Genomic DNA, 20,645 nt, shown 5'->3' with positions numbered 1-20,645 from the left:
TTCTCAGACTGATCTTGTTTTAAAAAAAAAATTAATTCAAGGGATGTGGGCTTCGCTTGCTGGGCCACCATCCCTAATTGCCCTTGTGAAAATTGTGGTGTACTGCCTTCTTGAACCGTTGCAGTCCATGTGGTGTCGGTACTCTCACAATACTGTTGTGGATGGAATTCCAGGATTTTGACCCAGTGACAGTGAAGGAACGGTGATAACTTTGCAAGTCAGGATGGTGGGTGGTTTGGAGGGGAACTTTCACGTGATGGTGTTCCCATGTGTGTGCAGCTTTTGTCCTTATCACGTAACTAGTTCAACCAGATGATTTTTGATTTTTTTTTAAAACTCAAATTCATACATTTAATTTTCTGTTGGTGGTAAGTTTTTAAAATGTATTAAACCTCTAACACCATGTCCACCATCGTCCCTCCTCTAACTCCACATTCATACTCCTCTGATAGTCAGTCAGACAAGTTTCTATAGCTTGCGAGTTATAAGCCCACTACCATCCTTGTCCAACCGATCAGAAAACAAAATCAGATAGCTCAGAGAGAGAGCCACTTTACAGTGTGTTATTTTTGTCTTCTACGTTAACCTGCCGGCCCCCCTGTCGGGAAAGCCCCAGAATGAAGGTCAAGTTTAGATATTAGCCCCTTGGGGAAATCCAAGAACGAAGGTCACTGTAATGTCTGATTTGGGAAAGGTCAAGTATCAAAATTAAAATGGAGATACTCCGATCTCACTGCATTTCCGTGTGGCTCGACAATGTTAGAAAATATATTAATTCTAATCAGGATTTTCTTAAACATATTGATTCATAAAGAAGTAATTTCTTTCTCTCACTCGTGGGAGGAAGATAGATGGCGCTTTCAGTTAGTGAAACAAAAACCCAAATTAAAAGATAGCAGCGGTCCCAGGCCCATCAGGTGACTATACAAATGAATATTTATTACAAACCTGGCTCTTTAAAGAGATACTTTTTTCTTTGTGGTTTGCGACTAGGAGCATAATGGTGTTAACATTTTCTGTTCATGTGGGCAAAATGAAAATAAGTTGTTTAAGCGGCAATTCAAATCTGAACTGTACACTCATAGGAACTGATAAGAAAATGATAATGTGATGGTGAGTCAAATCCATGACAGATCAGTTCTTGTAACAGTCCAAAGAAGGTTCAACTTAGTTTAACTTTAAAATTCACAGAACATTCATTCTTGTACAACTATTTGGTTTATGAAATTTAACTCACTTGACATAAACTGGACCTTAACCTTAACTTAACATAAAGTGACATATATGACTCTGTTGATAACACTCCCCCTTCTGAATAAAAAAGTTTAAGTACCACTGCAGGAATTCAGTACAGAAATCAAGGCCGACAGTCTCGCGCAGCAATGAAGGAGACTTTTGGGTGAAATGATAAACCCAGTCCTTATCTGCCCTCTCAGATGAACACAAAAGACATTGTGGCACTATATTGAGAAAGGTGAGAAGAGGGTGGGATGAGGGAGTAGAGTAGGTGCTTTAGTGAAGGGAAGAGCACGATAGCATAGTGGTTAGCACAATTGCTTCACAGCTCCAGGGTCCCAGGTTCGATACCCGGCTTGGGTCACTGTCTGTGCGGAGTCTGCACGTTCTCCCCGTGTGTGTGTGGGTTTCCTCCGGGTGCTCCGGTTTCCTCCCACAGTCCAAAGATGTGCAGGTTAGGTGGATTGGCCATGCTGAATTGTCCTTAGTGTCCAAAATTGCTCTTAGTGGTGGGTGGGGTTACTGGGTTATGGGGATAGGGTGGAGGTGTGGGCTTGGGTAGGGTGCTCTTTCCAAGAGGAGGTGCAGACTCGATGGGCCGAATGGCCTCCTTCTGCACTGTAAATTATATGATTCTATGAAGAGGGGCAGATGAGGGGAGGAAAGGAGTGGGTGGGATGGGGAGAGGACAGGGATGCAAGGGAAGATATAGGAACAGAGAGCAGAAGGACTTAAGCTGCAGATTTTCCCTCAAGAAAAAGTACTTACAGCCACTTTTGCCTTAGTATATGGGACGTGGGTCCTTACAGCCAGGTGGATGGGATAATGTAAGCCACCAAACCAACCTTGCAAACTCAAATCTCTTTCTCAGCAATGGTTACATTTATTTCAGTTCAAAAAACAGCAAACTCTCCAGCTTTGTATCTCTTTTTAATTTGTTTTTAAATTTAATTTTTCCAATTAAGGGACAATTTAGCATGACCAATCCACAAACTCTGCATATATTTGGATTGTGGGGGTGAGACCCACGCAGACACAGGGAGAATGTGCAAACTCCACATGGACAGTGATCCAGGGCCGGGACCGAACTTGGGTCCTTGGTGCCATGAGGCGCCACCGTGCCTTGCGCCACCGTGCCACCCATATCATTGCATGTCTGAAGCAAGTTTTCAGAGTGAGTTACTGTTGTTGCATAAAGGAGAGCTCATGGTGTTGCATAAAGGAAAGCTCATTCAAGGGACTATCATTATTTTCACTGGTAATCCCCATTTTAAATGTTAGGTAATGTTATGTCTGCAGCACCACCTGCTAGTGCAGTACCATTAGAATCTTGAGACTCTCAATCTTTAAATATACAAGAGACATCTCTAACACTTTTATATCTGAAGTATTTCATGGACATCTTTCAGTTTTATCTTGGGCATTTCAAAACTGGGTATACACAAATTGGGAGGCAAAATAATTGAAAGGTTGTGTAAATGAGAAAGAATTTGATGCATCATACGCAATGTGTAAAGGTTTAAATGTGACATTGATTAAAATAATTAGAATGCTGAAATTCTCAAATTCAGCAGTTACACATCAAAAACACGTAAACAATTAAGCAATCCGATTTTTAACTGTAGGTTAATGAAACATCAAACAAAAATAAGTTAGAAATTGAAAATTAAATATCTTAAGGAAGATTTATGTGGTATGATTTATATATGTTAGAAACTAATAGCTCTCAAGGAAAAGCTATGGTTAGGACCATGTACTGGGTATAAATCTCTTGGAAATGGTACATAAGATTGGTTTAATACAGCATGATATTTCTTTGTGGGTTAGTTCCAATTCACTGCAGGTAGTGCAAGTGCTAGTTACGCTAATTATTGTGGTTTGTAGGTTTAGAAAGTTTATGCTCTGATATTCTTTTGATGATTGTGATGAAGGAAAAAAGTTTTGATAATGTGATTGTGATGCCATCTCTGTGAACTCTGAATGTATAACAAAGTTGTACATAATACCAAAGTTAAAAGTCTCACTTCCCCTTGCCCCAAGTCTTAATTTGACATTAATTTCTCAATGAGTGTAGCGAGGCAAACAGATCTTTACAATCACTGCAAATGGAACCAACAGAAAGTCACTCCCCTCTCCAGACGTCAAATTTAGCACTTGCATAAAGCTATGTTCGCAACGAGACAAGGTTAAAGATGAACTTACCAGCAACGGAGTACTATAGATTGTCTGCATGAAATCAAAGAATAGAATTATTCCCTCAGAATTATTAACTGTCAAGCTGCTATGGGAATGAAATGAGTGATCGCCAGGTAATTCTGATCTGGAATATGATTTGGGGACAATGTGGCCACTTAAATACTCCCTGAACAAATCAATAAAAACAGCATTAACAGTGGACTGGGAGAAAATCTCTCACTTACCCTCTTAACCACAAGATACATGTGCCTGGGAAAGACCAGAAAGAGAAACCGGGGGAAAGCAGAAGAAAACTTATCTAAAACACCCTGCCTTGTCCCCATCCAACTCCTCGCAACTTTTCTTCCTCTTTTACTGGCTTTTTCTGTTTTAACCTAACATCACATTGTTGCTTCTAGCAGTATAAAATATTCAGATTTCCTCATCTATCACAATTTTGTTGTCCATGTATCTATTAAAGCAGCATTTCAGCTTATTACCTCTGTATACAGCATAGAATAGCAATCAGTTGCAGGCAGCAGTACGAACTGCATTCTGAATTCACGTGCACAATTATGGGAACAAATATAATGCTTCAAATCTCCTAGTTCCAGTGCTTGGAAGTTACATCATTGTTATTGCACAATTTGCAGTCCCGGTAAATTCTGGTAACTGACCAAGTTTCTGCAGAGATTTTATGCATGCTATGATTTAATTTGCTGATCAATGTTTATTTTAAGTGCTCAGGAGAAAAATGACAGAAGGAAACTTAAATTATTTAAATGCCATCCATGAATATACTGATACAAAGATATATGTGATATCATAAAAATGTCATTACATACAAATAGTGATTAGAGAATAGACGGGGACAAGCAAAAATAGAGAATAAACGGTAGCACGGTGGCAGAGTGGTTAGCATTGCTGTCTCACAGCACCGAGGGCCTGAGTTCGATCCCGGCCCCGGGTCACTGTCCGTGTAGAGTTTACACTTTCTCCGTGTGTCTGCGTGGGTCTCACCCCCACAACTCAAAGATGTGCAGGGTAGGTGGATTGGCCACGCTAAATTACCCCTTAATTGGAAGAAAAATAGGAAATGATTATATTATCCCCAAAAGATACTTTGATTAAGAAAGAGTGTAAGAAAGTTATTAGCCAATGTCCACAAAGGACTATAGGTATCTCTCTCCATTAGAGAATGGATGAGTGATATCACAGTTAATCTTCCTCCAGAGTTACTAACTGAGGGCTAGATTCTTTGTTTTGGAGACTATATTCTCCCACCGGAGGTTAATTGCAAACAGTTTTTCATCCCCAATGTGAGTCCAAACCGACAAGCAATCCAGTGTTCCTTGACATGCAAATTTATGCATGGTAAGGAATGCATGGGATCCCCGAGGGAATCCCACCATCGGGCCACCATTTTGAGCGGTCAGCCCGATAACGAGGTTCTGCGGCTGGCCACCCTTCCCCCACATCGCGCCATAAATCAGCCCCAAACCCTTCCCCATCACCGTGTGGCAGTCCATCACCCCCGGATTGCCTGGGTGCCCCCCCCCCCCCACCCCAAAGTACAGGAATGACCTGACCACCCTCGAGACCCCCCCCCCCCCCCGGACTCCTGTAATAGTATGGCCCCCCCAGGACTCGTGTAATAGAGACCCCCGCACAGGGAGGGAGGTAGGGAGTGACGGACGCACGCGCATACACATTCCTCAGACCCTGTCTGGAGGCTAGAGAGCAGTTCAAACAGGGGCAGTGAGAAGAATTACTGCTGTAATACTTACCTTGAAGCTCCATGTGTCCATTCCTGGAAGGAGAGCACCTGTGACCTGCATCTGGTTCACACAGATCCATTAGCTGCAAGCCATTCATAGCTTTCAGGTAGTTGTCTTTGATTGACAGTTTCTACAAACCATCTGCAGCTTTGATTAATCTACCTTCATGGTTCAGTGGTCCAATTGGTGAAACCCCAATGTTTACAAACGTTGACCAAATCAAAGAGAGGTAAGTGCAGTGCAATCACAGGCTTGAGTGATTGGAAAGCACTTAATGCTTGGAATACACTACATGTCATTAAGACCCAATTCCATCCATTTACATCCCCCGCCGGCACACATTCGTGGACTCCGTTCCTGCCACCAGCGGAGGGATGGAACATCGCAATTGGGTCGGAGCCCGGCATCGATCCCGATGTTGCCCCGACACCCGATTCTCCATCCCATCGGGGAACGTGATACAGGTGTCCCGGGATGGAGAATCCTGCCCTTGGTGTTAAGCTCAAATCTTTGGTCTGTGGATCACTCCACAACCAACCCCCAATACTACCACCTTGATGAACGTACTCACCCATTCACTAAACCACACTCATTCATTCAAATGCCAAACTTTAAAAAACCTACCTGAATACAATAGCCATTGCCACAAAAAGGGGGAATGGCCTCAACTTCTCCCAACACTGCTTATTGAAGCTAGACAGGAAACTCTATGCTGCCCATTTCTCTGTCAGCTGAGATCAAGGATCCCAGAAGAAATGGGCAACAGCATTGGGTAGGGAAAATCTTCATGGGCAGCAGCAATGCACCCAGCATAGGCCAATAACAGGGAGGATGACATGCCAACTCTGCAATCCTGCTTCTAGCGGCTTGCAATTTTGGCCTCATCTTTCAGAGAGCAAAATCAAGGATGTTTTTTCTGAGAGACTGTTGCATAGGTTCTCCAATATGACAACAAAAACCTATTTATCACAACCTAATATTACAACACGGTACTCCACGATATCAAAATTCTTTTAACTAAATAAAATGAATAAATATAACATCTTGTATACATCTGTAGGGATTTGGATAATTCAGTATGAAGCCAAATTTAGTTACATACATTCAAGCAGAACAGTTGGCTTCAGAATCGGTGTACATGCAGCACAGCCAAAGAAATGTCTATACGAAGGTACAATTGCTTAACTTCAACTTACTGCAAAGAACCAAACATTCTTTCTGCACTACATGTCAAGAGGTGCAGTTTTCTCTTCTCTGCTCATAACTGCAACACAGGAAATCTAAACTTAAGTCACTGAAAAACAATCCTACAGAGGACAAATAGCTAGATACTCTGTATCAATAAAAATGTAATAACACAACTAAAGGATTCAGGAGATGTTACAATTGCAACAGTGATGGTGCTTGTTAACTGGCACTTAAACCGAGATAAACCGTTGAAAATTACTTCAATTGCCTTTTTAATACTTGCTTATAGGAAAGTCTTTAAGATTTTTTTTCAGGAACAGTAAACTCCAACAACTTTCTGCACTGTTGGTGCATGATTAATGCCTACACGAAGGGATCATATAAGCACAGAAGGGTGCATTGTTGGTATAAGCATAATAGTTGTTCACTTAGTTCAGCATAGTAGTTCACTTCTACTATTGGCATTAAGGTAACAGATTTGGTGCTCCAAGCCATTTGTTACTTCTTGGGTTCACTTCGAATTTGGCTATTTCATTGCATGTGACTTATGAAAAAAAGTATTTAGACCGAAATCTTGCCTTTTGCAGTAAATAGAAATTTGTGGGATGTGTCACAGGATGTCACACTCTACAGTTGGTTTTGTTACGACTACTTTATCTGCATCTCTACAAAATTCTCAGGGCTTTTTCTCGATGATGTTACCTGGCAATGGCAGTATTTTATTTTTATCGGCAATGGTAGTTTTTTAAAAATAGAATTCCTACAGCACAGAATTCACAGATCCAGCAGGGGGCAGCAGAGCAGAGCTTCTGATTGGCTGTTCCGGGGAGATTTGCATACGTGCAGTGCGGCCAGTGTAAGTTGAAGGTGCACCTGCATCAGTGACCCAAGGAGTTCGACGGAAGTTAAGCATCCAGCAGGGGGCAGCAGAGCAGAGCTTCTGATTGGCTGTTCCGGGGAGATTTGCATACGTGCAGTGCGGCCAGCGTAAGTTGAAGGTGCACCTGCATCAGTGACCCAAGGAGTTCGACGGAAGTTAAGCATCCAGCAGGGGGCAGCAGAGCAGAGCTTCTGATTGGCTGTTCCGGGGAGATTTGCATACGTGCAGTGCGGCCAGCGTAAGTTGAAGGTGCTCCTGCATCAGTGACCCAAGGAGTTCGACGGACGTCAAGCACCCGAGACACTACACGTGTAGTGTCTCCCACCCGCCCTCCTCCTCTAACCTAATAATAAGACCCATTGGGGTGAGCAGGTGAGTGCCTTATTACATTATTATTTTTCTTTTTCTTATTTGTTAACCAGAACTAGGTTGAAAAAGACTATAGCAGAGGTATCCAAGTTTTTTTTTAAACTGAAATTTATACAAAGTAATAAATTAATTAACTAATCAGAGATGGCTGGGCAGGTGATGTGCTGTAGCTGTATGATGTGGGAGCTGGCTGTTCCCCTTGTGAATGGCAATGACCACATCTGCAGCAAGTGTTGGTTGCTGGAAGAACTCCGGCTCAGAGTTGATGATCTGGAATCTGAGCTTCAAACACTGCGGCACATCCGGGAGGGGGAGAGTTACCTGGACACTTTGTTTCAGGAGGCAGTCACACCTGGGAGATTAAGTAATTCACATTCAGTAAGTGATCAGGGATTTCAGAGTGTGACTGTTAGTAAGGCAGGCAGGGGGAACCTGAGTTCAGGAGTGCAGGAGCCTCAGCCCTTGACCTTGTCCAACAGGTATGAGACTCTTGCTCCCTGTATGGATGAGGAAAAGGGCTCTGGACAGGATGAGCCAGCTGACCACGGTACCATGGTGCAGAAGGCCATTCAAGAGGGGGGAGTAAAAAGACAAGTAGTTGTTATAGGGGATTCTATAATTAGGGGGACAGATAGTATCCTATGCAAGCCGGATCGGGAGTCTCGCATGGTGTGTTGCCTGCCCGGTGCCAGGGTGCGGGACATCTCTGACCGGCTTGAAAGGATATTGGAGCGGGAGGGGGAGGATCCAGTTGTTGTGGTCCACGTTGGGACTAACAACATAGGTAAAGCTAGGGTGGAGGACCTGTTCGGGGACTATCAAGCACTAGGAAGAAAATTGAAATACAGGTCCTCAAGGGTCATAATCTCCGGATTACTGCCCGAGCCACGTGCCAATTGGCATAGGGACAAGAAAATTAGGGAAGTAAACACGTGGCTAAGGGATTGGTGTGGGAAAGAGGGATTCCACTTCATGGGACATTGGCATCAGTTTTCGAACCGGGGGGATCTGTACCGTTGGGACGGTCTCCACCTGAACCGATCTGGAACCAGTGTTCTAGCGAAGAGGATAAATAGGGTGGTCAGTAGGACTTTAAACTTCTGAGTTGGGGGGAAGGGAAAGTGAAAGCGACAGGGAGCATGGAGTTAAATGGCAAGATACGCAGGAGGATAACATGTAGGCAGGTGGATTTAAGCTTGATGCAGACTAGGAATTCAACAAAAAGGAAGGATAACTTTGGACATCTTAGGACTTCCAATATCTGTAATGATAAGAAAGTTAGCATTAAGGTACTTTACCTGAATGCTCGTAGCATTTGTAACAAAGTAGACGAACTAATGGCACAGATCATCGTGAATGATTATGATGTGGTAGGCATCACAGAGACATGGCTGCAGGGGGTTCAGGACTGGCAGTTAAACATCCAAGGATATACAGCCTATCGAAAAGACAGGGAGGTGGGCCGAGGGGGTGGGATTGCCTTGTTAGTTAAGAACAAAATTAAATCTATGGCACTAAACGACATAGGGTCGGATGATGTGGAGTCTGTGTGGGTAGAATTGAGGAACCACAAAGGCAAAAAAACCATAATGGGAGTTATGTACAGACCTCCTAACAGTGGTCAGGACCAGGGGCGCAACATGTACCGGGAAATAGAAAAGGCATGTCAGAAAGGCAAGGTCACGGTGATCATGGGGGACTTCAATATGCAGGTGGATTGGGTAAATAACGTAGCCAGTGGATCCAAAGAAAAGGAATTCATGGAATGCTTACAAGATGGCTTTTTGGAACAGCTTGTCATGGAGCCCACAAGGGAGCAGGCTATTCTGGACCTAGTGCTATGTAATGAACCAGACTTTATAAAAGATCTTAAAGTAAGGGAACACTTAGGAAGCAGCGATCATAATATGGTTGAGTTCAGTCTGCAGTTTGAAAGAGAGAAGGCAAAATCGGATGTAATGGTGTTACAGTTAAATAAAGGTAATTACGAGGGCATGAGAGAGGAACTGGCGAAAATCGACTGGAAGCAGACCCTAGTGGGGAAGACAGCAGAGCAAAAATGGCAGGAGTTTGTATGCATAATTGAGGACACTGTACAGAGGTTCATCCCCAAGAAAAGAAAGATTATCCGGGGAGGGATTAGACAGCCATGGCTGACAAAGGAGGTCAGGAAATGTATCAAAGAAAAAGAGAGATCCTATAAAGTGGCCAAAAGCACTGGGAAATCAGAAGATTGGGAAGGCTACAAAAACAAACAGAGGTTAACAAAGAGACAAATAAGGAAGGAGAGGATCAAATATGAAGGCAGGCTAGCCAGTAATATAAGAAATGATAATAAAAGTTTCTTTCAATACATAAGAAACAAACGACAGGCCAAAGTAGACATTGGGCCAATTCAAACTGATTCCGGAAGGCTAGTGATGGGAGACGAGGAAATGGCTGGAGAACTTAATAAGTACTTTGCCTCTGTCTTCACAGTGGAAGACATGAGTAATATCCCAAAAATTATAGAGGGTCAGGGGGCTGAGTTGAGTATGGTTGCCATTACAAAAGAGATGGTGCTAAAAAAGCTAAAAGGTCTTAAAATTGACAAATCTCCTGGCCCCGATGGGCTACACCCTAGAGTTCTGAGAGAGGTGGCTGAAGAAATAGCGGAAGCGTTGGTTGAGATCTTTCAAAAATCACTGGAGTCAGGGAAAGTCCCGGACGATTGGAAGATCGCTGTTGTAACCCCCTTGTTCAAGAAAGGATCAAGACAAAAGATGGAAAATTATAGGCCAATTAGCCTAACCTCGGTTGTTGGTAAAATTCTAGAATCGATCGTTAAGGATGAGATTTCTAAATTCTTGGAAGAGCAGGGTCGGATTAGAACAAGTCAACATGGATTTAGTAAGGGGAGGTCGTGCCTGACGAACCTGTTAGAATTCTTTGAGGAGGTGACAAGTAGGTTAGACCAGGGAAACCCAGTGGATGTGGTCTATCTGGATTTCCAAAAGGCCTTTGATAAGGTGCCACACAGGAGGCTGCTGAGTAAGGTGAGGGCCCATGGTGTTCGAGGTGAGCTACTGGCATGGGTTGAGGATTGGCTGTCTGACAGAAGGCAGAGAGTTGGGATAAAAGGTTCTTTTTCGGAATGGCAGCCGGTGACCAGCGGTGTCCCACAGGGTTCAGTGTTGGGGCCACAGCTGTTCACCATATATATTAATGATCTGGATGAAGGGACTGGGGGCATTCTAGCGAAGTTTGCCGATGATACGAAGTTAGGTGGTCAGGCAGGTAGTGCTGAGGAAGTGGGGAGGCTGCAGAAGGATCTAGACAGTTTGGGAGAGTGGTGCAGGAAATGGCTGATGCAATTCAACGTGAGAAAATGTGAGGTCTTGCACTTTGGAAAAAAGAATCCAAGCATAGACTATTTTCTAAACGGTGAGAAAATTCATAATGCCAAAGTACAAAGGGATCTGGGAGTGCTAGTCGAGGATTCCCTAAAGGTAAACATGCAGGTTGAATCTGTGATTAAGAAAGCGAATGCAATGTTGTCATTTATCTCAAGAGGGTTGGAATATAAAAGCAGCGATGTGCTACTGAGCCTTTATAAGGCTCTGGTTAGGCCCCATTTGGAGTACTGTGTCCAGTTTTGGGCCCCACATCTCAGGAAGGACATACTGGCACTGGAGCGTGTCCAGCGGAGATTCACACGGATGATCCCTGGAATGGCGGGTCTAACATATGATGAACGGCTGAGGATCCTGGGATTGTATTCATTGGAGTTTAGAAGGTTAAGGGGAGATCTAATAGAAACTTACAAGATAATACATGGCTTAGAAAGGGTGAACGCAAAGAAACTGTTTCCGTTAGGCGAGGAGACAAGGACCCGTGGGCACAGCCTTAGAATTAGAGGGGGTAAATTCAGAACAGAAATGCGGAGACATTTCTTCAGCCAGAGAGTGGTGGGCCTGTGGAATTCATTGCCGCGGAGTGCAGTGGAGGCCGGGACGCTAAATGGCTTCAAGGCAGAGATAGATAAATTCTTGATGTCGCGAGGAATTAAGGGCTACGGGGAGAATGCTGGTAGGTGGAGTTGAAATGCCCATCAGCCATGATTGAATGGCGGAGTGGACTCGATGGGCCGAATGGCCTTACTTCCACTCCTATGTCTTATGGTCTTATAGAAGGAGGCCATTTGGCCCATCGAGTCTGTACCCTACCTAGGCCCACTTCCTCGCCCTAACCCCATAACCCTGCCTATTCTTTGGACGCAAAGTGGCAATTTAGCATGTCCTATCCACCTAACCTGCATATCTTTGGTCTGTGGGAGGAAACCCACACAAACAGGCCGAGAATGTGCAAACTCCACACAGTCATCCAAGGCCAGAATTGAACCAGGATCCCTGGCGCTGTGAGGCAGCTGTGCCGCCGTGAAGTACAGGTTTTAGCCAGACAGTATCCTGTTTATCAATACAAATATCTGGAATTAAAAGTCTAATAACGACCATGAAACCATTAAAGGCAGGTTTAGCTCACTTGACTAGACAGCTGGTTTGTGATGCAGAGCAAGTCCAGTACGGTTCAATTCCCATACCACGCTGAGGTAAGCCTCGCCTTCTCAAGCTTACACCTCGCCTGAGGTGTGGTGATCCTCAGATTAAATCTCCACCAGTCAGCTCTCCCCCTCAAAGGGGGAGCCGATGGTGATCTGGGACTATGACGACTTACCTTTATCCTGTTTATACTGCCATGGTACGACTTGAATCGCTTACAAAGTTCCTCTCCCAGTAAATTAATTTACAACAAATTGCTGTTGGCAGCGCCCATGTTCCCTATAATAACTTTGGTAGCCTTCTGTCTTGTGAGATGATGGTTTGCGCCTTGATGTGTTAATGTGTGATGTGTTAAATTTCGTCTGGTGGGGTTCAGGTGCCGCACTCTGGCGTAGCAGTTTCCACTGCATTTGCTGCAGGTGTAAACAGTGGCCTCAAAAGGTGCAGGATTTTCTAGCCATGCTAGAATATGGCTCATTTATGGAAACTCAGAAAATAGGATCAGGAGGGCGTCATTCAGACCTTCGAGCCTGCTCCACCATTCATGATGATCATCCAACTCAATAATCTCGCCTCCCCCTCTCTTCAATTCAGAAACTACCACGTTCCTTTTCACCACACTTAATGCTCAAAAGACAATTGGCTTGGAAGCAATGATTCAATTTAACTATATTAGAGATTAATAGATTGAGAGAAAAACTGTTCCTTAAAAATGAATGCTGCTAGACGTGAGCAGTGAGAGAATTGACATAATGAGTACAGCAAGCAAAAATGTAATCCACCCTTATTCCAGCACAACATTTGGGACACACGCATTTTGTGTATTGCAAGGAGCTGTGCACTAGTGAAAATATATCACGGCATAGAATGTAACATAAAGATGTTTCAAACACAGTTCCAGTGACCTCATAAGAAACTGCATTAGGTGAGTATGACAATGAGCGTGACCATATTCTGTGTGTGTACAGAAATGCACAATATTTAATGTTATTTATAAAAAAAAAGGGTAAGGCAGTTAAAAAAAAAGTAATTGTCTGCAAAAAGTCATCAGAAAACTAAAAATAGCCAAATTCCAGGAAGGTACTGATGTACTACTGATGTAGTAATGTTCGGGAACTTCCTTTTTGCAACTAAATTGGACTTTTTGCGGTTGGTAGTAAAATTACTTTCAATTGCAACCGAGAACCCTGTACTTTGTTCTTTAAAACTAATAAAGCTTAGTAGGCTAATAATTATTAAGTAACCATCAGCCTCGAGTCAAACATTTGGTTATTTCAACTTCACTGAGCTAAAACTTACAGATTTCATTGAATTGTTTATATAACAACTTTATAACAGTTACTTGGATTCAATCATACGAACATTTCTTGATTCATCTAGCAGGGCACCCAGATCCTTCTGTACCTCTGGGTTCTGTAGTCTCTTTCCATTGAAATAATACGCTGCTTCTCCATTCTTGTGACAAGTTCACATTTTACCATTTAACACTCCATCTGAGAAATATTTGCCCTCACTTAACCTATCAATGTCCCTTTACAGATTCCTTGGGCTAGATTCTCTGCCTCCCGATGCTGGTAGCTAGAATTGCGATTTGGCACAGAATGTCGGGTAATGCAAAAATTGCGATTTGCGCCCGGTGACGATTTCAACGGCATGCTCCAGTTCCCCTCTGGCGGCGTTGGGATTTGCGCACGGTGACGATTCCAACGCCATGCTCCAGTTCCCCTCTGGCAGCGTTGGGATTTGCGCACGGTGACGATTCCAACGCCATGCTCCAGTTCCCCTCTGGCGGCATTGGGATTTGCGCATGGTGACGATTCCAATGGCATGCTCCAGTTCCCCGCTGGCGGTGGGATTTGCGCACGGTGACGATTCCAACGCCATGCTCCAGTTCCCCTCTGGCAGCGTTGGGATTTGCGCACGGTGACGATTCCAACGCCATGCTCCAGTTCCCCGCTGGCGGTGGGATTTGCGCACGGTGACGATTCCAACGCCATGCTCCAGTTCCCCGCTGGCGGCGTTGGGATTTGCGCACGGTGACGATTCCAACGCCATGCTCCAGTTCCCCTCTGGCAGCGTTGGGATTTGCGCACGGTGACGATTCCAACGCCATGCTCCAGTTCCCCTCTGGCGGCATTGGGATTTGCGCATGGTGACGATTCCAATGGCATGCTCCAGTTCCCCGCTGGCGGTGGGATTTGCGCACGGTGACGATTCCAACGCCATGCTCCAGTTCCCCTCTGGCAGCGTTGGGATTTGCGCACGGTGACGATTCCAACGCCATGCTCCAGTTCCCCGCTGGCGGTGGGATTTGCGCATGGTGACGATTCCAATGGCATGCTCCAGTTCCCCGCTGGCGGTGGGATTTGCGCACGGTGACGATTCCAACGCCATGCTCCAGTTCCCCTCTGGCAGCGTTGGGATTTGCGCACGGTGACGATTCCAACGCCATGCTCCAGTTCCCCGCTGGCGGTGGGATTTGCGCACGGTGACGATTCCAACGCCATGCTCCAGTTCCCCGCTGGCGGTGGGATTTGCGCACGGTGACGATTCCAACGCCATGCTCCAGTTCCCCGCTGGCGGCATTGGGATTTGCGCACGGTGACGATTCCAATGCCATGCTCCAGTTCCCCGCTGGCGGTGGGACTTGCGCACGGTGACGATTCCAACGCCATGCTCCAGTTCCCCGCTGGCGGTGGGATTTGCGCACGGTGACGATTCCAACGCCATGCTCCAGTTCCCCGCTGGCGGTGGGATTTGCGCACGGTGACGATTCCAACGCCATGCTCCAGTTCCCCACTGGCGGCGTTGGGATTTGCGCCCGGTGGCGATTCCAATGCTATGCTCCAGTTGCCCGCTGGCGGCGTTGGAAGCTCGCACCCTGTGCCAGCGGGCTCATGCAAAATTGTCATTTGTATGGATTTGAGGTGTCATTAGCGGGTTTGACACCGCATGCTGCACCCCTCTCAGGCGGGAGTCACACAAGCGCGAATTAGTGTAAGTATTCACAAGCGGGGCCTGGGTGCCACAGCTATTAACGGAGAGCAAGAAGGTAAGAAAAGTCTCCAAACTAGTCTGGCATGCTGGGCGGCTGCCTGCCTGGGTCACAGGGAGTAGCGGGGAAACAACTTGCTGTTAAGTCCGTACACTCGGGATGTCCCTTTCAAGATCGGGATGTCTTCTTTATTCCGCGCTTCTTTTTTAAAAGGGTCAACAAAGTGATCTCTGGCTTTGTTTGGGTGGGCAAGACCCCGCTGGTAAGGAAGGTAATGCTTGAGCGGAGTCAGGGAGAGGGCGGGCTGGCGCTGCCAAATTTTAGTAACTATTACTGGGCGGCGAATATAGCCATGATCAGGAAGTGGGTGGTGGGGGAGGGGTCGGCATGGGAGCGTATGGAGGCTGCTTCATGCAAGGGCACCAGTTGGGGGCTTGGTAACTGCGCCTCTGTCGTTCCCGCCGACACGGTACTCCACACGGTGGTGGTGGCTCTGAGAGTCTGGCGGCAATGGAGGAGACATGTGGGAGCAGAGGGAGCATCGGTCTGGTCCCCAACCTGTAATAATCACCGGTTTGCCCCGGGAGATATGGATGGGGGGTTCCGGATATGGCGGAGGGCAGGGATTGAGAGGATGGGGGATATGTTTATAGAGGGGAGCTTTCCGAGTATGAGGGAGCCGGAGGAGAAGTTTGGGTTGACGAGGGGAAATAAATGCAGGTATCTGCAGGTGCGGGACTTCCTACGTAAACAGGTGTCAACCTTCCCGCTCCTACCACTAAGGGGGAGTCAGGACAGGGTAGTTTCCAAAGGGTGGGTAGGAGAAGGGAGCGTCTCTGACATTTACAAGGAACTTATGGGGTCAGAGGAGTCACAGACCGCGGAGCTGAAGCGCAAGCGGGAGGAGGAGCTGAGAGGAGCGAAAGAGGCTGGTCTACGGGCGGATGCGTTGAATAGAGTCAACTCGTCCGCAACATGTGCCAGGCTCAGCCTGATACAATTTAAGGTCATTCACTGGGCTCACATGACAGTGGCCTGGATGAGCAGATTCTTTGGGGTGGAAGACAGGTGCGCAAAATGTGCGTGAGGACCAGCGAACCGTGTCCACATGTTCTGGACATGTCCGAAGCTTAGGGGATTTTGGCAGGGGTTTGTGGATGTCATGTCCACGGTGTTAAAAACAAGGGTGGCACTGAGTCTGTTTGGAGAAAATCAAGTTCGCCTTGAGAGGGTCACTGTTAGGGTTCGCCCGGAGGTGGCAACCGTTCATCGACTTCTTCGCGGAAAATAAATCGTCAGCAGAAGGTGGGGGGGGGGGTTAGTTTAGCTTAGAGTAGGGGGTTAATAAAGGTGGGACCTGTAAGGGAGGGAGACAGCTTTTGCACTATGTTTATAGTTTCATGTACATTGTGTTGTTGTTATAATACCAAAAATTACCTCAATAAAATGTTTATTGAAAAAAAAGACCAGGGTGGCTTGGCTCAGACTGTCATTGCTGCAGTATATGATTTAAACATAACCCCTTGGTGCAACTTACAGGCCCCTGGCAGTTAGCATCTGTCTGCTCACGGTGTCCTGTAAATGTTCAGAGAGCTTCTGGTCATGCGGATCCCCCAACGCCAAAAAAAAAAAGCTGGTTCGAACAATAAAGGAGTTCTTTACTTCAGCACGAAAAAGCATCATGCAGGGACCAATCACTGATTGTTGTCAGGTAGAACACAGTCACTGGCCAACGATCAAGTTAGCCAATTGAACCGACTTCCTCCAAAACTGGTTCCTGAGGTTCACTCAGCGCCGACGAGTCTGTTTCTCCTCTCGAAAATACAAAACCTAGGAACACAATGTCCTGACAAGCAGGCTGCTCCAGCTGGAATCCTCTATTTAAAGGCACATTTAAAGGGGGGGGGGGGGGGGGGGCTGGCCCGCCGATTGGTGGGCCCCGATCGCGGGCCAGACACCATCGGAACCCCCCCCCCCCCCACCCGTTCCCACAGGCAGCAACCAGGGGTGAACGGCGCCAGTGGGACTCTGTCGTATCGGCGCGGTCGCTCGGCCCATCTGGGCCAGAGAATCGGCGGCCCCACCGATTCCAGCGGCCAGCGCCACACCAGCGCAAATTCTCCTCACCTCGGAGAATCGTGCGTCGGAGCGCGGTTGCAGCGATTCTCCAGCCTGGCGCAGGGCTCAGAGAATCACCCCCAGTAAATATGATGATATGGATGGCAAATATAGATTATAGGTATCGGACCCTTAACCTGGGGAGCCCGAGACTGGCCTGGTTTTCAAGTCCTTCTGGATTTTGAGACGCTGAAGGGTACCTGTATTACCTGAGCCATGAGCAAATTGGGGTAGGTTAAATAAGATCAGAGAATTAAATGCATGGCTCAAAGACTGAGGTGGGGGAAATGGGTTTCAATTCTTGGGCACTGGCAGCAGTATTGGGGCAATTGGGAGTATATTGTTGGGGCAGTCTTCACCTTGAACAGTGCTGGGACCAGTGTTCTAGCGAGTCATTTAACTCAAGAGGGTTTAAACTAAATAGTGGGGGTGAGAGATCAAGGGAGGGAAGATGTAATAAATTAAAGCGAGAGGACAAAGCAAGAGAACAGGCCAGCAATAAGGGATATGATAATCTGAGCGCGGCAACAAGGAACAGAGCGTAAAAACTTACTGTGCCAGCAGATAAGGCTAGAGGTTGCAAAAATAGTAAAAAGTTAGAACCAAACACTCTGTATCTCAGTGCACATTATATTCTCAACAAAATGGGTGAAGTGATAATTCAAATTAAAAACAAATATATGTGAACTAATAACTGCTACAGAGATGAGACTACAAGGTGACAAATGCTGAGACCTGAATATTAAAGGGTACATGACATTTTAGGAGAATAGGAAGCGAGGAAAGGATCGAGGGGTAGATCTCTCAAAGGATACATTAAAGCTAGGATGTCACTTGTGGAAGTAGTTTATAGGCCTCTGAACAGTAGCTACACTGTAGGACAGGGTAGACAGGAAGAAGAAAATTAAAAAAAAAATTTAGAGTGCTCAATTCATTTTTTCCAATTAAGGGACAATTCAACATGGCCAACCCACCTACCCTGCACATTTTTGGGTTGGGGGGCGAAACTCACGCATACACAGGGAGAATGTGCAAACACCCCACGGACAGTGACCCAGAGCCGGAATCGTAGTTGGGACCTCGGCGCCGTGAGGCAGCAGTGCTAACCACTGCGCCACCATGGGTGATTTTAATCTATATATAGATTGGACAGATCTGATTGGCAAAGGTAGCAGGGAAGATGTGTTCACAGAGTATTGCTGGGACAGTTTCTTAGAGTAGCCTGCTCCAGCACAAATCTGACAGCAGTCTATTCTAGACCCCGTAGTGTGCAATTATTAATTGATTAATTAATGATCTCAAAGTAAAGGCATCCCGAGGTAGCCATACTCATAACATGATTGAATTTCACAATCAATTTGAGGAAGAGGAAAGAGGAGGTCTAAGACTAAAGTTTAAGTAAGGGCAATTATGAGGGTATGAAGACAGAGCTGGCTAAAGTGAACTGGAAAATTAGATTAAGGGATCGGCCAGTAGCGACCCAGAGACAGACATTTAAAGAAATACTTCATAACATTCAGCAAAAGTACATTCCATTCCAGTGAGAAAGAAAACTCTTGGGCTGGGACAAGTGGCTAACTGTTAACGGTATTGAAAGAAAAAGTGCACAATTCTGTGAAGATTAATGGCAGGTCAGAAGATTGGAGAAAAAAATTTAAAAACGCAAAGATTAACTAAAAAATAATGAAATGGGAAGAAAGAAAGCTAGCGCCTACGGCCATACTAGTCTGAAAACGCCGATCTCGTCTGATTTCAGAAAGAAAGCTAGCGAGAAGTATAAAAACAGATAGGAAGAGTTTCTATAGGTATTTAAAAATGAAAAATTAAAATAAGCCTTGGTCCTCTAGAGAGTGAGCCTGGGGAATTATGTTATGGGCCAGGGTTTAGAGAACCTCAAAGTCTATCATGGAGTTCACCTGACCCACAACTTTTAATAGATTGTGGTATGGGGAGCACACGGCTCACTCTACAGGTGTGGGGACGGCAGAAATGGAAAGTATTTTTTTAAAGCGAAACAATGTTTATTCTATGAACTCAAGTTAACCTTTAAAACATACAGTGAACACCTTAGCAACCATCGATTCAAATACAACCCCCAAAGAATACAACACTAAGTAATCCTTAATAACTTCCCAAGCAACATCCAGAAGACAAAAGTAACACCTTTTAACAGAAGCACATCAGGTTGACATTCACTACTGAGAACATTTATAATTCTGAATTCACCAAATGATCAAGAAATAGTCTTTTCATGGCAGAGAGAACAGAAGTACACCTGCTTTGTCTGGCTTCAGCTCCAACGCTGAAAAACGAACCAAATAAATAACGGACACATCCAAGCTTTTCTCGAAGTGAAACTAAAAAGCAGAGCCAGAGCTCAGCTCCACCCACACTCTGACATCACTGCAGTAACATGAGCAGACAGACATTTCTTAAAGTGACATTCTCATGACAATTAATAATGGAATATGGGAAATGGTGGATGAAATGAACAGTTATTTTGTATCAATCTTCACTACAGAGGATACGAATAACATCTACTATTAAGGGAATTGTAGCAATGCACTTAGAAAGATTCAATGCATTCCAGAAGAGTCAACATGATTTTGCAGGATGTAAATTGTGTTCTAGGAGGGTAAAGCCACAAGATTCTACAGGTTTGAACAAATAAAAAAATCTGTACTATACAAAGTCATAAAGATAAAATAATTTACAATATCCATCTTGTCCTCTAAAATTCAGGGCTAATATGACGTACATGTGAATCAATAGGCAAACTGTGATCAGCCAAACATACCATACTGTGCAACAGCAAATGTGACCAAGACAGATGTTACTAAACACTGAGCCAACCAATTTGATTGAAACTCTCTCTCACAAAGGACTCCAAACGGTTCACTAATTAACCCTCTGCATTCCTTCAAAACTGCTCTTAACTCCGTCTGCTGCAATGACTGGCTCAACTCCCACGGTTTCAATGAGAAAGCAGTGGCATAGTGGTATTATTGCTTGATTCGTAACTCAGATTCATGCTCTGGGGACCAGGGTTCAAATCCTGCCACGGCAGAGGGTAAAATTTGAATTTCATAAAAATCTGGAATTAAAAGTCTAAAAGATGACCACAAAACCATTGCCGATTGTCGTAAAAACCCATCTGGTTCATTATTGCCCTTTACGGAAGGAAATCTGTTGTTCTTACCAGGTCTGGCCTACATGTGACTCCAGATTCACAGCAATTTGGTTGACTCTTAAATGCCCTCAAATGTACTCAGGGATGGGCAATAAATACTGGCCTATCCAGTGACGCCCACCTCCGGTGAACAAATAAAAAAAAAAAAAAAATCGCACCACCTGAAACTTAGTTTCCC

At 45.2% G+C, this 20,645-nt stretch overlaps 1 protein-coding gene across 3 annotated transcripts in view; it reads right to left on the bottom strand.

The window, feature by feature from the left end:
* The window catches only part of prkd3 (protein kinase D3), a 513,687-nt gene that overhangs the window by 68,421 nt on the left and 424,621 nt on the right, over positions 1 to 20,645 (bottom strand). For 2 of the 3 annotated variants that reach the window (XM_038814542.1, XM_038814525.1), the window contains exon 12: positions 3,439 to 3,462. The exons of the other annotated variant lie outside the window; for it this stretch is intronic. In XM_038814542.1, the coding sequence (XP_038670470.1) occupies positions 3,439 to 3,462 (24 nt within the window). The remainder of the gene's footprint in view (positions 1 to 3,438; positions 3,463 to 20,645) is intronic. 3 annotated transcript variants of the gene reach the window in all.

This window comes from Scyliorhinus canicula, chromosome 1 (genome assembly GCF_902713615.1).
Source record: "Scyliorhinus canicula chromosome 1, sScyCan1.1, whole genome shotgun sequence".
Taxonomy (NCBI): domain Eukaryota; kingdom Metazoa; phylum Chordata; class Chondrichthyes; order Carcharhiniformes; family Scyliorhinidae; genus Scyliorhinus; species Scyliorhinus canicula.
This window is presented reverse-complemented; position numbering and strand designations above follow the sequence as displayed.